At 43.0% G+C, this 17,188-nt stretch overlaps 1 protein-coding gene across 1 annotated transcript in view; it reads right to left on the reverse strand.

The window, feature by feature from the left end:
• The window catches only part of LOXHD1 (lipoxygenase homology domains 1), a 150,926-nt gene that overhangs the window by 72,785 nt on the left and 60,953 nt on the right, over window positions 1–17,188 (reverse strand). The window contains 7 exon segments of the mRNA XM_030968988.1: window positions 778–932; window positions 1,457–1,754; window positions 4,482–4,642; window positions 5,469–5,661; window positions 5,991–6,187; window positions 7,019–7,095; window positions 14,070–14,230. Of these exon segments, the coding sequence (XP_030824848.1) occupies window positions 778–932; window positions 1,457–1,754; window positions 4,482–4,642; window positions 5,469–5,661; window positions 5,991–6,187; window positions 7,019–7,095; window positions 14,070–14,230 (1,242 nt within the window).

Here is a 17,188-nt window from a genome sequence, read left to right on the forward strand (position 1 = left end):
GTTTAAACATCTTAATGTGATTAATATGTCGGTAGACTTTGGGTTTGTATTCCCCAGAGTAAGGAGCATTACATTTGCAGCTTGGAGCTCTTCCCACTGAATGAAGAACTATGTACAGGTTGCAGTTTCACCAGTGCCAAGCTCATAAATCACAGCTAACAGCTTATTTAACAACCTTAGGGCTCTTTTTTTTTTTGTAGTTGCAAGTTTTCCACAGCTGCTTTTTGTTTCTATAATTTTTTGTTCTTCAGAATTATTCCTTGAAAAACTCCTGGCTATAACAGTAGATTTTTGTTAATTGCTCATAAACTTTTTATAGCAAATACTAAACATGCAAGAGATGATCTTTAATTGGATTGGATTATAACGTAATTACAGCACACTGTGTGATATTGCTTTTATTCCCTGGCTAGTTGGGTACTTAGAATAGTTTTTGTATCTAAATATCTACATGCTTGAACTCCCCCAAAAAATACTCTCCAATATTAATTTAAAGTTTGTAAGTTTTAAGTATTCCTGAAAGGAAGCATTATTACCAGAAAGCTTGCAGGAAGCAGATGCAGAAAATGGCTCCAACATGGAATTGGTATTCAGCTTATTATTCAAATGAATCTCCCCTGGAAAATGTTTTGAGGCATTTTGCTTTATATAATATATTTCAGAAATAAAAAAAAAATTGAAAGAAGTGAGGAGAAAGTGTAGTGAACGGCCAGCACATCAACCGAGAGAGCCCTGCCAGCCTCCTTCTTGCTTGAGTGAGTGGAGTTCATGCATTACCTGTCCTTTCTCAAACTTGTTGAGGTTGTTTGACCTTTTCAGCTGGCGCTCACCCGTGTCTCCTCTTTGCATGCCATAGATGCTCAGGAAGACATTAGCATCTGTCCCAGCTCCCCCCACAGTCCCAGTGAGGACGCGGACTTCATATGTATTTTCTGCAAGTAAAATAGCACAGGCAGGTCAGAAGGACCCCAGAAATGGCCATATTTCATCAAATCTGTGGCTCACCACAAAAGTGTTTAACCCCCAAAATGCCAGCACATAAAGAGTTTGCCTGGAGCTTGTTGGCATCTATATTAAAACATGAGCAGCTCTGCCTTCCTCCAGCCCCTCTCTTTGGCCATAACAGCAGTTACATCTTGCTAAACTCTCAGCTGCAGTGGGGGCCTCTGGGACTCTTGATCCAAGTGCTCCAGATGACCTTTGATGAATCCTATGGGAGTCCTTTAGGATATTCCAGTTTCAGGCTGTCTCCTCTGCGCTCTGCCTTAGCTTACCCACCATCCTCTTCCTCCCTAGCTTGACCCGCCACAGATCCAGTGCATGCCTGGGGCAACGGGGTGGTTGTGGGGGATAAATGGTCCTGCCAAATGTGGTTATCATCCTTCATGGAGAGGCTGGATACACACACACACACACACACACACACTCACACACACACTCTCCCTATGGTATTTACCCTCCAGGTCAGATTCTCCATCAGGCACCAGCTCCACCACGAGCTCCTTATCCCCTTCGTCCCTAGCCAGCCAGCGATGTGCCACAAACGTGTAGACATCCATTCCTTCTTCCTCCTTGGTCTCCTCCCCTTCCTCCTCATTAGACTTCTTTTTCTTCTCCGTGTTTTCATCCGACCCCTTTGTTTTGGTGGCCAGGCGCTTCAGCGTGACGCTCTCCAGGAACCAGCCATCCCCAATGCCTGTCCCGTCGTGGCCTATCCGGATCTTGTAAATCTTGCCAACATCTGCAGCCTCTCTCTGCCACCCAGGGAAAGTCAGCACCCAGAGGGATAGAAGACAATCTTAATTTCATAAAGCACTCTCTTAAAAAGGACAAGCAAGGCCTCCATCACACAAAATTATCTAAGCAAGGATAAGAACAATTTCCTAATGCAAGTTTACATTTTCCTTTCTGCTTTACTATTTCATACTTCCCATCACCAAATATCATCTGAACGGATTAAGCTGAAGACATTCAGAGCAGCCATGGTGAGGAGAGGAGCTAAATTCATATTTATTGGGCTCCCTACTTCCTCATTGCTCTCCTTACCTGTATTGTCTCTGTGTTGTCGCTGAAGATGAATATATGATAATACCTCACCAGGTTTTTACAGATTCTCAGTGCATGAGGCATTTTGAAATTAATAATAAGATGCCTTTCATACTCAGCACAGGATATGAACCCAGCAAGAAGCAATAATGGTGTAGTGAAAAGGCAGTTAACTCATATAACGCGATCTCTGACACAGACTGTGGGTTTGGAGTGCCCTTCTCCCTCCTTCTCATCTGGAAAATTAGAGAAGTATTTTCTCACTTTTTTGGTGAGCAGAGAGGATACAATCATTGGTGGTTACAGTGCTTCAGTGGCAGAAGGCTGATCAGTAAGAAGATTTACATCCCTCTAGTCAGCACAGCAGACACAAAACCTTCTTGGTTTAGATTATCTGTCTGGATTACTACCTAATGAAGTTGGATAGAAGGTTTTACTCCACACAATCCTTCAACAGCCCATGACTTGTTTCTGGTGATTGCTTATGCTGTTATGCAGTGTTTATGTTATAAAACTTGCAAACATTTGCTTCAGGCTGAAATCTGGCACTTGGCATGTAAGGTTTTAGTCTAGAAGCGTTTTGTAGATTAAAACAAAATCAATTGCACACAAGATGCTTATCAGAAAACTGAAATTGATCCCACTGTCCTGACATAAAGAATGTATCTTTCCTTACACGGATTTACTCTTAGATTTACTGTAATCATCCTGCATGCCTTGTCCATGACTGATGGCATTTCCTATTATCATGTAGCTCACAGAATCTTATTTTTGCCTGTGTCTTTTTGTAAACATTCATATAGTGAAAGAGATAGACGATCTATTTATTAATGCTCCAGAGCTTCTGCCTTGTGTGCTTATTAAAAAAATCACAGAAATGGGCATAATTTTCAAATCTGGCAATAAATATCAGAGAGAGGATATAAGCAAAGCTAAGTAAACAGAACACTGTACATATGGCTTTATTATAAATCTTATATTGGCTAATAGCTCTTACTCATAAATTTTAGAAAGCTTATTTCCTTTAAAATCAGAGAAACTTAATCTTAAAATTATAGAGAGTTTTTAAAAAGCAAACATTTATAAGGTACTATTCATTTCAAATCCCCAAAAACTCATTAAAAATATATAAACATCAGTAACTCCATTCAGTAAAGCAAGAAAATGAGGCAGGAGGAGGTGAACTGATCTCAAAAACACACAGTACAAAACTGGTGAAGCTGTGGATAAAGGCACCTCCATTTGTCCGCTGACAGCAGGAAGGATATCCCAGTCTTGATGATTCAGGGGACCTTCAGCAATTAGCTGCAAGCTTAGCCGTGCTGAGATGGATCCAGCCTCTGTGGGGCTGCAAATTCTCAGGAACACTTAGGCACTGCTGTGCCAAGTCTTGTGCTGTGAGCACATGTGGCAGATGTGCCTGAAATCCTGTGCCCACCTGCGCTCTCTGCTTCACTGTCCAGATGTTGGTCTCTCCTGCCCTACAGAAGGATGTGGCTCTGACAGAGCACCTTGTCTTTGCTCTGATCCCACATCAGGGCAGGTGCTAGGACCATTCCTGTCCTGCAAGCCATGGTTCCTCTGGGCAGAAACCCCAAGCTAACAAGGCAGAAGAGAACATTGGTCCCAAAGGGAGAGGATGCCTGACCACGTTGTGATCCACACTTGCTGGGCAGCCTAATCAGCCCAGGATTATCTTGCTGGATTATACAAGACCTGGCTCATTCCCTAGAGTTTTGTTGGAGGTGCCTCAGCCCTTTAAACACTCCCTTTGCTGCTGGGCTGCTCAGAAAGAGGTGTGGGCTCTGCAGTATAAACCTGAATTTTTAAAAAGCTCTGAATTCTGACCATCCTGATACCTGGAGGGCTGAGCTGTGCACATTGAGTGTCAGGGCTGTGCAGGGCCTGCTGGGACAGTGTTACAGGCACTGTAAAATCCATGGGGCATTCACACATTCTCAGGAATTACAGCTGCAAACCTCTGCAGGGCTGACATCTGTACCCGTAGTTAATGGTGTGTGTGACCACAGGCAAACCTGGGATTCCTTCTACTCTCATACAATGGTGTTTTCTTTTTCCCCCAGCTACACAATGAGAATTGGCAATAACACGTGGTCAGGCCCAAAGTTTGAAGTCTTTTGAGATCCTTTTGAAAGTAAATATAAACAAATACTGCTATTAGATCATAAATTTCAATGACACCTTTGCTAGTAGCCCCTAAGAAGATAGAAGCCCCTCGACAAAACACAAAACCGCATAAAGAAATAAAAAGCCTTCCAAAACTAAGGATAGAGGACAGTTGATACTGCCAGACATGCAATTTTCTTGAAAAGTCTTTTTTTTGTATAGCTGGGCCAGTTGCTCTGTTGATGTCTCAACTTTGGCTGATAATTTCTTTCCCCTTTTAGAAGTGGCAGTGACTGCCTTCATCATACCTTGAAGATATCTGTGGCTCCCCTTTCAAAGTTGTTGGATCTGTTGTCCAAGATGATCAATTCCGTTTTGCCAGTCTCACCATAAATCTGCATGAAGACGTTGGCGTTGGTGCCTGCGGCTCGCACGCCTCCAGTGACTACAGACACCTCATAGTTTATCACTGGTCCAAAAATAAAGCAATTAAATCAGCAGAGAAACTCAGATAACAACATTCCTGGGGGCTCAGGTTTGAAATTAAATTACCTTGTCTTAACAAATGTCCACATAGCCGACCATTTGCTCTTATCCGAACTAAATGTGAGATAACAGAACTCTTCACTGAGGACTAACCTAATAGCTTTCCTTTTACAAGTGTTAGCCAGTGTCAGGGGGGTGCAAAACAGAGCCTTAAAAGGGAATTTTGTTTCAGGACTAACTATAGAATGGTTGAATGATCTCCTTTGTACAGTGCAAGGGAGGGAGGTGCAGAGAGCAGGGGAAAACCACAGCATTCTTTCTCAGGACCCAGCAGCAAATTTTAACTGCAGCCTTAAAACAAAATGGGTCTACTGATAAAAGTCAAGTGGCCAGTAGGGATTTGGCACTTAGTTATCAAACAGCTTCTCCCTTCCAGGAAACAGGGCAATAAAGACAGGATGGGGCATGTGCTGGTGTGTAAAGAGAAAAAAGTACTGGGGCAGATAAATGTAGAAAAAAGAAGAACCCACTGATATTGCAGTGAAGAAGCACATTGTCTTGTGCTGTGTTGTGCTGCCCAGGATGTAAATTTTTCATATGGTCTCAAGAAATGGAGATGAAAATCTCTGTAATGTTTTTCCAACTCTTTCAGAAAACATGAGGGGAATATTTTACTTTCCTCACAAATATAAGCCCATAGGAATGGTGATTTTTTTGGTTTTATTGTCTAAGACAGTGGTGACCTTGCCCTGAAGGATGGGAGCAATACACATTTAGCCCTATCTTTAAAGCAGCACGTGTTCTCTTACATTTCTCAATGGGCAAAATCTCACTTGGGTAGACTTCCACCTCCACCCTGCCATCAGCCTCATTCTTGTCAAGCCACCGGTTGCAGGGGAACATGTACTGCCTTCCCTGGACTGGAACTGTGATCTGGACACTGGCCAGGAACCAGCCGGACCGCAGACCCACGTTATCGTGCCCAATCAGAATTCGGTTGATCTTTGGAAAAAGCAAACAAAAACCCAGAGGGCAGGGAAAAACCCAACACAACGGAATTTGCTTAATGTAAAACAGTCTCCTTACCCTGGCACGGTGCTCTTCCACCGTGTTCGTGTAAATAGTTAATATATGTATTTAGCTGCAGGCTTAAAACACTCCTCACGTGCCAGCATACACAATACACTGGTGTAAAATCTATGTAAAATGTGCCTCTTAATATCCAGTGTGAATGTCAAAGGCTCTTTCATCACCTTCAATATGGAATGTTATTTTGCTCCTGAATTCAGGCACTTGCACAAAGTATAGAGCCACCTGCAATTGATTCTTACCTTTCCAATATCCATCATATCTAGAGTAAACTCATCCACTCGACTACGTTCAAAATAATTGCCTAGATCATTATCAGAGACTAAGAGAAACTCTTTGCTGGAGTCTGCTTTTTCACCGTAGAGTTTGATGAAAACCCTGGAATCTGAGCTGGCACCGGGGATATCTCCCGTCTTCACGCTGATGTGATAACTGACATCTGGAGAAAGATCGATGCACAAAACACAGACAGGTGAGTGGCACTGCCAGTGCCCAGCCAGGCAATTGGCTTCTAACAGCTGACAGGGGAGGAAGGCTCCAGATACAGACACAGAAAGGGCCTTGCCCTCCATTCATGCATCCAGCACCTCAGGGCCATGCTGGAGAAGCTGTCACACCTTGGAGTTATTAACCGAAATAAAGAAGAAATCCAATAGGGACACTGGTAAGCATAAAATATTCTGTATGCCTTCCTCTCACTGTTAGATGATTACCCACAGCATAAAAATGCACTTAGGCAAATGGGATTATTTCACCATTTTTATACTTAACAATTTAATTCAATAACTTTGACCTTCTTTGTATTTTTTTTTTCTAAACACAACAACCTGCACTGTGCAAGCACCATTTTCTAAAGAAAATTGTAGCATTGGAGCCCTGGTTCTCCAGAAAAGGACAATATAATATTTTTCGTGATTTCCTTCAGAGAATGTCATTATTTGGTGGCATTTACTCTACTAAAACAGTAGCAATTCAAGATCCTTCAGGGAAAGATATAAAAGAAAGCAGTTCTTAAACAAATCACAACTTTAAAAACCTTTTCTTTCTACCTATATAATGTTGCAATTATGTTCTTTTGCCATTCATAAACTAGAATTTAAGAGTCAGAGGCATTTCTCTCAGCATGACCTACTGCAGCTTCTTGCATAAGAATGGCAAAAAAGGCCCAGTAGATTTAGTGGGAACTGACAAGAATTATTAAGAAGAATAAAGCAAATAAACACATCCATGTACAACTAAAACCCAGACCTTTTTTCCAAGCTAAACTCACTTTTTAGCAGTGGTGACTCCCCAGCAGGCACTAATTCTCGGACAATCTGACCATCGTCCTCATTTTTGTCAAGCCATCTGGTTTACAAACAGAAGTAAGTTATCTTTGAATAATTAGCACCTGTTAGACCTTTCATAATCTACATTGGCTTCACACATAGCCCATATCCACACTACAGTCAATAAGATATTTTTAGAGGGCTCTGTATCTCTGTTGTCTTAGCAGGGACTTGACCAGACCATACGGCAGCCACATTTTAAATCTCCATTTTCCCAAGAAGAGGGACTGTGAGAGCTCTGCTCGCAGTAGATAAGCATCTGCTGCGATGTCCATCTGTCTGAAAAGCACAAGCTCCACAACCACAAGTTATTCCTGTGAACAGGCAGTCTTAGTGTCTTGAAAGATTTGACCTTCGATGACCAGAAAGACTTGCAGCCTCTACTACTGAAGGGAGGGGATGAATTGTGTTATTCCCATTTTCGGGGCTGGGTATGTGCAGGCAGCTGGCATCAGCAAAAAGGAAGGATTTGCAAAGTTTCTCAACTCTAAAGATACAACTAGGCTAATTGAGAAGAGGAGCTGGGCACAAAGCAAACTGTAGCGTGACCTCAAAGGAAAAAAAATTCTGAAAGGAAAATCATAGAATCATAGAATGGTTTGGGTTGGAAGGGACCCTGAAGACCACCCAGCTCCTACTGCCTGCCATGGGCAGGGACCTTCCCCTATCCCAGGTGGCTCAAAGCCCCATCCAACCTGAGCTTGAACACTTCAGGGATGGGGCAGCCACAGTTTCTCTGGGCAACCTGTGCCAGGGTCTCACCACACTGATAGTAAAGAATTTCTTCTTAATATTTTATCTCTCTGCCCTCCTTCAGCTTAAAATAGTTTCTGCCTTATCCTACCATAACATGCCCTTTCCAAAAGTTTCCTCTTAAGTCCCCCTCTAAAAGGCCCCTCCCAAAACAGAGGGGAACTAACTGCTAGCCTGGCAACCTTCAGAGCTACTCCTTCACAATCAGGGTAAAGGATTCACAGCCTCAACCCCATCATGTGCCCTACAGCAAGCATTGCATGAAGCAGCCAGGGCCCTGGCAGAGGTTTGTCGCTTTCCTCTCTCCACCCAGGCTGCTGCAGCACTCAGTATATTCCTGTAAGCATCTGCTTGGGGTCAGGTTTCCCACAGTGGTGCTGTGAGAGCAGGAGCAGTTCCCAGAATGCTCATTGTTCCCAGGTGCACATCTATCTGCAGCAGCTAAAAATACTGCTTCAAACCAGCAGGGGCGAGAAAAGGACAAATGAGCACTCTCTGCCGGGTCATGCAGAGTATTTAAATGGCTCCAGAAGCAGAAGGAGTAAAAACAAATCCCCAGAAACTGTTTCTTTTAAAGGTGGCCATGCTGGAGCACAGCTGCTTCTGCACAAACACATGGAGCCCATGTGCCCTGTGAGCTTCCCATGGTGTCGCTGTGACACAAACCTTGTCCTTGGCTGACCCGTGTGCCGAAAAGGAGGGGAGCTCACCTCCCATGGAAGCTTCCCTCTTTGACTTTGACAGTGAGTCAGTATGTATGGAAACCTGAAAATGACCCTCAGAACCAGGACTTGGGGACATGAACAAAGAGAGCTGCTGGGAGCTGGATCAAACCTAAGGCACCTTGCTGGTTAAAAGCCAGCACAGCTCAAAGTCATCACCAGCTGGACCAGATATTTTGGAAGACCCAGGATGGTATGTCTCCAATTCATCCATCTGAAGGAATATTACATTTTCAATCTTCTCCCCTCTCCTCCCACCCAGAGGAAAACAATAAGCACAAAGAAACCATGCAAAAAAAAAAAAAAAAAAAGCCAGCACCAGGAAAGAAATCCAAACATGAGCTAGAGCCAGTCTGGAAGCACGAGCAGCAGTGTTCTCATGCAAAAGGGGTGCACAGGAGTCCCACCACGCAGACACACATCTCCAGCCACAGCTTCCCTCTAAGCTTTGGGAGGTTGTTGTGCATGCACTCCACCCAAATTCCTCCCTTTCTCTCAGTAAAGCAGGTGGCCTTGTGCAGGGCTAAAAGCTCAGGTGGTCAGCCTAAAGATGAAGAGCACATGGACATGTGATCACACGAGCACCACGTGAGGGCATCTGATATGGTGTTGGGCCTCAGAGGAGGCCGAGGGGTGTAGTGGGATAGAGGAGCAGAAAAATCCGTGGCGAAGACCATGAAACTGATGACAAGAATTGAGCAAGGGTAGATTGCAATAAGAGCATGCTGAGACATCGCGTTGCCTTAAGAAGGGAAGCCTTTATTGATAGTTTGGGGCTGGGGTGGGATGGGATTATTTTACCTGTTAAAAGTGGTCCTTAATACCTTTGTCTTATGTAGCTCTTGATGCTGGCTGAGGTTTCAAATCCTTGGACAGGTATCCAATGACTAGGGGATCACGTCATCCCAAAAGTCAAGATGCTTCTGTGTACATGGATGTTAACTGGGAGGACCCACAAAATTTAAGCCATCACCCCAGGACCACTTCAGGAAGGCAGAAGTTCACAAGGTAGACACACTTCTACTCTTTTCCTTCTCTTTTTTGTGCCCTGCAAGATGCTGTTTCTGTTGCCAGTGGACATGCGGCTGTTTTCTGTCACCTTTGCCACTGCTGACATTTTAGGGGTATCTGGGATAAATCTGAGTGAATCTCTCCTGCACTGAGGTGGCAGGATAAAAATACCTCCCACAAGAAACAGATCCCTTTGTGCAGCACAGCAAATGCTAACTGCTTCAGCAGTGAGGACAGAGGAGAAAAGCAAATCAGAAAAGCAGAACACACCCTGAGATAAAGAAATTCCCTCTGCCAGTGTTGGTAGATAGTGATGGCAAGGGAAGGGGCATATCTTGGGCTGGAAGAGGGAGGTTGCTGGAGGAGGAGAGGGAGGTTATCAGCAGAGGTGTCTTTAAAGCTCCTTGTGCTGTTTCAGCCAAGAGAACAGCCAGGAGTGGCAGCAGCACTATTTTCTGGAGAAGATTAGTGACAGAGGGAATATTTGGATGAGCAACGCCCTGCATCCCTTCCTTTCATTACATATGCATCAATATCCTAATTTCAGTTCAGTGTAATTCCAACAGCATATCACTGAGCAGCAGATTGAAACCAGGGGTTTATAGTCTTACCCCAAACACAAAATGGATTGACACATCTGGCTGCAGAAAATAGAATATTTCAGTGCAGCACCATCATATCCCTGGTACAAAAGGCATGTCAAAATCTTTTATTTTATCAGAGCTCTATATGAGTTCAGTGAACGTAATTGACATGCCACTGTGGATTTTACAAGAGTGTAGCCATGTCCTGTGTCACATCCTTGGTTTAAAGAGATGCTTTATGACCAATATAACTCAAAGAGGACAGAAATATGACATGAAAGCCACTTCAGAATTTCTAGAGGATCAGAGATTCAGGTGACCACTAGAAAAAATACAATATGATATCATATAAAGTGTTTGAAACCCAGCTTGAGTGCAATTAGAATGATTGGCACATCCATTAGATTCAGAGGCACATATGTATTTGTGTGTGCCTTTAAATATAACCTATATACAAAAATGTGTAAAAAGAGATAGACATCTCAGTTTATTTTTAGGCAAGAAAAGGAGGTTTCTCTGGCTCCTTTGTATGATGAACATTTTTTTGGCATTTGATTGAATAAATGTTCTTTTGCAGGAGTCTCCTAGTGCATCATCCCATTTGTGGTCTGTTGTTCTTCAGAGAATTAACAATGTTCCCTTATGCTTGTGCTGGAGACAAATTAGGATGGTGGGGGCCGTATGATTAGAAAAAAAAAATTAATGATGTATCACTGAAGATTTCAGTGGAGTTGTAATGATTTATAGCATGTAAAATTCTATCCTATCACGAACTCACGACTTTGATTGAAAATTCATTTCTTTCTGGTATATAAATATTATAAAAAATAGGCTAGTTTAGAGCCTGTCAGGTAGTCCATTCCTGGACTTCCAGAGATCTTTGAGGAGAAAATGACACCAGAAAAACTCAGTTCTGATCTTCAAAAAAGTTTGGCTCCATTTCTGAGGCAAAAGTTGAACTGCCTTAATTTTGAGCTTTGCAGCAGTATTCATCATCACTGTACCTAAACCACACCAGGTACTACAAGGTATAAACTGTTCAGTGATGTCACTGAATGATTCAGTATTCAGCTCCTAAAAGCATGGATATTATAATGCCATGTGGTCGTAAGGGAGGAACAGTACTGCATCCAAGTGATGTACTAGGAATTCTGCAAATAACGCCTGGGGAAGTAACCTGCATTTACTTCTTGCAAGCACGGATCAGATGACCACTTTAAAAATCACTGACTCTAAGCCAGCTGTTTAAAGAGTTGAAAGCACAGGCCTGGGAGTCGTTATTTCTCGATGCTCTTCCTGAATCTGACACAAACTCACAATTAATCCACTTAGCTTCTCTTTATCTCTGCTGGCTCCCTTGTACAACAAAGCTAGTTCTTCTCACAGAGCTCTTGTGATTGCTAAATGATAGATGATCCTATGGAGTCACAGAAAAGATTCCAAATTAAAAGGCAAAACATAGTTGCGTATATAAATATGTAAATAACAAGAACAGAGAGATTTTTACAAGTTCTATGCAATGAAGATCTATAAGGGTATGTTAAAGATATTAGCTAGAGAGGAAGCTGGTTAGGCTGCTTTTTGATAGAGTGTCTGCTCCCATGTGTGTTGCAGCCTGGTTTGCACAGGGGCAAGGAGCCTGTGGAGGTTTCTGAACAGGAGAGATGTGTTTCTGGAGCTTTCTGCACAGGTGAGATGTGTTTCTGCTGGAAGGCATTTTGTCCCCTAGCTGTCTCACAGGAGCAGCTGAGTGTCACAAGGTCAATGGAGTAGTTTTCAGTATGAACCCAGCAGCAAAAGGTGTTTTCTCCAGACCATGAAATTGTGCTGCGTGGAAGAGTGGAAGGTAATCAAGTTTGGGGATAGAGGCAGTGAGAACAACATGTCTCAACAAGCAACAAACAACAACAAGCAGAAAGAGAATCTTCCCTGGTGCACCCCTTGGATGGAGTCTCTAACTAACCTCACTTGCATTTCCTCTTCTTGGACAAAACTTTTTCCAACCTCTTGCCCCTGTGGAGGCGCGTGGAGCAGGACTCCCTGAGCTCCAGCCAAAGCAGCGAGGACATAAGCTGTCCTTGGCCTACAGGAGTGGAGAGCAACACCCAAACGCTGCAGGCCATGGAAGTGTCTATCCCTCCCCTTGGAGGATGCAGTGGGTGAGCACCTTTGCCCTCAGATCTCTGCAGAGTCCATGACGACACCCGTACACTGCGATGGTGCCGCAGTCTCCCGGGAGACACCGGCACCAAAGGGAGTGAGAGGGAGCAGCTGTCCCTGTGCTTGGTGGCGATCAGTCATGTCACCTTCTCAATCTGAGAGGAAAGAGATAATGCTGGCACAAGGACAGCAAATAGAGCCACTGGTGAGCAACACTGGTGTCACTTGGGAAAAGAGACATTTAGAAAGATGAGTGGAATTCCATTGCTTGGTGACCTGGAGCCTGAAGGTACACCATGAATGTTTTTGGGGATAAGATCTTGGGTTTTTTCTCTCAGTCCTTTTGCCATCCCTGGCCTGAGGGGAATGCCCACTGGTGTTTCTGATCAAGAGGTACAAACTGAAGGGGAAGGGAGTCACTCTGAGCTGATGGAAGACACCCAATTTAGCAGTCACATAAGGATACAATTCAAAAATCAAATCTCTAAAATGAGCCAGCTGCTGTGTGCAGTTAGACACAGAAATATCTCTGAGGAGCCTGAGCAAAACAGCCCTTCACATGGACACTTCATGTCCAAGGAAAAACCTGTCTAGCCTGCCTGCTTAACTCAGTAAAACATATGGTTGTTAAATATGATCAAAAGGCAGCAATGAGTATGTGGCTGTTTGTTCCCTGAGAAGGGAGACAGTGGCTTGCTTTTCACAACCAAGATGACATTGTGTCTGCTGCTCCGTGCTGTCTCCACAGTGACTTTGCTCTCTGATGTGATGGGGCTTTAGCAATGCCAAGAGGCTGGGGCTGGCTCCTGCTTTGTATTTGGCTCCCCTCATTATAGAGGAGCTCTTTCAAAGAGACAAGTAACCAGCTTAGGGGCTTTACCTTTGTCTTCAATTTAAAAATAATTGTGTTTGAGCTTTACAATTCCACTTGTCCCTGGGAGATGATTTTGTAGAATAGGTACATGGTGTTGTTAAGTGGAACTCACTGGATGTCCCTCCTATGGGGTGGACATCCTGAGAGGGTGAGTGGGAGTGCACTGGAGACAGTCTTTAAAGTATTCACCCAGTTCTCTCTAGTTTGTGCTGCAGTGGTGAGGCAGACCCCAGTTAGTGCCAGGACAGATCATGCCTCTTGTTCCTCACAGGCAGCCTCAGTACAGCACATTTCTTTTGGCCACTGGATTGTCTAGGGAAGAGAAGACTACACTTTTATAACTCACCCACAGGGGTAAGCCACAGCCCTCTGCCCTAACACTGTCTCTGTCTGCAAGATGTACATCTCCCCTCATGCAAAGAGCTCTCGAGATGGCAGCATAAAAATTTTGCATGCTCCCAACACAAAAATAGCATCCCATTGCTCTGAGAAAGATGGGATGTGCATGTGAGGGACCAGAACCTCGTTACATGCAGTAACACCAGCAGATTGCAGAGTGTGTTTCTGCAGCAGGCAATTGCAGTGAGACTGGGTGTGGTACTGGAAGGTTGCATTTTGTCTTTTGGAAATTCTCTGCATTACTGAGCTAATTGCTGAGAAGTTCACAATCCAGATTGCTGGTCATTTGGTAAGGGGAGTTAACTGTATCTTAAACCTCCCAAAACACACTCTTTGCTTTCAGGCTTAGCAAAAAATAAATGAACACATGAATAAATAAAAAGGATTAAGCTGTGCTCAGAAAATTCCAGTCATGGACCAACGACTAGGCTCTTCAAAGTCTGGCAAATGCAGAGACAGAGACTTAATTTGCAAGCATTGTTTCCAGTACCTGTAGCAGGGGAATTCCACAGCCTCACTTTCTGGCTGTCCTTCTTCCCTCACTATCACTTTGGCAAGGTACCAGCCACTGCTTCCTCCTTTGCCATCATGCCCTATCCTCACCCTCCTCACCTGCTTCAGCGTTACTGCTTCAATGAAGAATTCATCAGCCTTTGAGGAGGAGAATAAAAAAGGTAAGGCAATATTTCTCCTTAAAAGCACACAAACAACTCAAATTTATTATTGCAATCAAACCAACATCATCAGCACGCTGCAAGAAAATTCTTGATAGGATGAAGGAGAAAGCATGAATTTACCAAAGAATAAAAAGAATATTTGTGCTAGATGTGTAAGGTTAAATTTGTAAATATACGATCCACCAGCACTTTAAATCTGCCATGTCATTGCACACCCTCCACAGCTGTAAAAAAAGATAATTTGATTATTAAGAAATTCATACAGAGAGGCAGGAAATCCAAGTTCAAACCCCTGCTCAGACATAAGCTTTCTGAGAAGTAAGAAGCAGGTCACTTCAGACCAAATCTATGGAGGTGTTTGGCGGTACAGCTCAAAGTCATTACACTGTGTTAAAGTCAGGCAGCATTGACTACCCAGCACAGTTTAAACCCTTTTAATTCCCTGGCATGCCAGTATGGGCAGGGCTGCACAGGGGTATTTCCAGCTGCTCCATGAGTTGTGTTTGGAGGGTGCTGTGAACCAAACCCAGCAGATAAATACCCTCCATACCTCACAAGAGACATGGATTTAATATATATTTTTTTCCCCCTGGAAATAGGCTCAAATAACCAATGTACAGATTAGCTCGAGGGACGGCCCCTCAAGAACAGAGCTCTGTTTCCCAAGAGCTGACTGGCACCAACAATCCCTGAGGGATGAGGGAAGAGAAATGCATTAAGACAGCAAGTTACTCCTCTGGCAACCAGGCCAGGCAAAAGTATCTGTGGCCCATGTACAGACGCACACACATGGCACTAACATGGTAAATCCTGGGTGTAAACACACAGCATATCTGCAGCGTGTAGCCCAAGAAGGAGGCATGACTGCTCTGGTGGCCATCTGGATGAGATGCCTTGCTTAGGTAAGAGGTAGAAAACCACCATCTTTTGGTTGTTCTTCACATCCCAAAAGCAGTCATGGTGGTAGCATATATCCAGCTAGCTCCCAGGAAGCATGGTGGCAAGGCAGTATTTATGCAAATGCTGAAAATTATTAAATAATATAATTTGTTAAATAACATAAGAAGTATGTCATCATTCAGGACTCCAAAGTCACCTTTAGAATGAAGACAGCTAAGCATTTTGCCACTGCTTAAAGTGCTAGTGATGGGCTTACCTATGTCAATGCTACTTACACACTCAAAACTGCTGAATTGGAGATTTAAGGCATCAAAACCTCACTGACTCAGTCCAAGTCAATATAATTTAATTCATTAGTCCTGATGCTCACCTTACTTATTAATGGTTGATATAAATTAATGAGTAAGTAACTAACTGGAACCACAACAGGGCAAACACTTAATTTAGAGGCATCTTTAAATCTTACTTTCTACACAGGCTGTTAGTTTGCATCTGCAGGCAAACTTTTTAAGCCAAATTGGTAATCAACATTCTATTGGTTTAAGTGGCTGTAGATTAGAGACCATACTGACTTAGCAACATTTCTTTTTAACAGGGCATCTGAGTTAATCAGTGTAGATATACTCATTCAGCCTCTTGAATATATGAGCTCTAAGTTTGTCAGGATCAATTCTTAAACAACTTCCCATTCATTCACCAGCTTTCAGCTCCTTGTGCCAGGAGAGCAGTTTTCCTCTAAAAGGCTCTAGTTTGGTTTATGTCATCTGCATGCTATTAATCACACCATTTGATTGCCAAAACTATTTTTCCCTTTTTATCCTCCTTCAAGTTGTGCAAGGAGAATACATAGCTAACATAACATAGCTAACTAGCTATGCAAGTTAGCCTGCAACTTATTTTTGTGTATAAATATCAAAGAATCATCACAGAACCCTAGAATGGTTTGGGTTGGAAAGGACCTTAAAGTGACCTGACATGGGCAGGGACACCTTCCACTAGACCAAGTGGATCCAAGTCTCATCCAGCATGAACATGGACAAGGATGGAACCTTGTCCTATAAAATAGCCATTATCTGCATTTAAAATATTTGTATTCTCTGCAAACCAAGCATCTTTCTTTGGAAAGGCACTGAAACAGTCTTCAGCACCAAAACGTGACTCATTTTGCTAACATTTTGACAAAACAGGCTTCATCAAATGACAAAATGCTATCCTTTACAGCTTGGATCTACCTTTTAAAACTAAAATATCTATAATGTCAATGCATAGGCAAAAAAGAAGAAGATGTTTGCGAAGTCCATTTATGCAAGCATATATGATTTAGAAGCAGAATGGACCCTCACACTGCCACATTTCCACAGACAGATCTTGAAAGCACAAGAAATTCTTGATGAAAGTTCCTTTAAAGTCCAGAAGAACTCGGTGATTTCAGTGAAGAATTGGAAATTCTGGACACTCAAAGGCAAATTCAAAGTGCTAATGCATATTTCAGAAGCCTAAATTCAACGGTCTATTTTGAAAACGTGACCTCCTCTTATCTTCATTTTCTTTCCACTCTGAACCTTCAATCAAATAATGACACAAGAGATGGGAAACCTGCAGAGTTCTGTGATCAGATTCTCAAAATCTCCTTCTGGAGATATTGATTACAATTTACCAGTCTAAGTTGGACCCTAGAGATCCAAAATTGGATACATATTAAGTAGCTTGACCCTACAGATCAGATCAGCAAACTATTTGCTTGCTGATACTGCCAATGCTGCAAGGACTTTAACTACTGTTTGACTTCTTCATTATCTCCAGCTTTCCAGAGAATAATCTCTGTCTTTATTTCAGTCCATTTCCACCCCCCTGCATTCTGGACATGGACAGACAAAAATATGTAGAAAATAAGACATAAAATTGAGCGCAGCACGGTTGAGGGAGACTGGAGGAATTACAAAGGAAACATGTTAGGCTTTGGGTTCTGACTTTCACATTAAATAAGATGCTTTTTTCTTCCTTTGCCCCAGGGAGTCAAATTTTTGCTATA

Source organism: Camarhynchus parvulus, chromosome Z, assembly GCF_901933205.1.
Source record: "Camarhynchus parvulus chromosome Z, STF_HiC, whole genome shotgun sequence".
In the NCBI taxonomy this organism is placed as follows: Eukaryota; Metazoa; Chordata; class Aves; order Passeriformes; family Thraupidae; genus Camarhynchus; species Camarhynchus parvulus.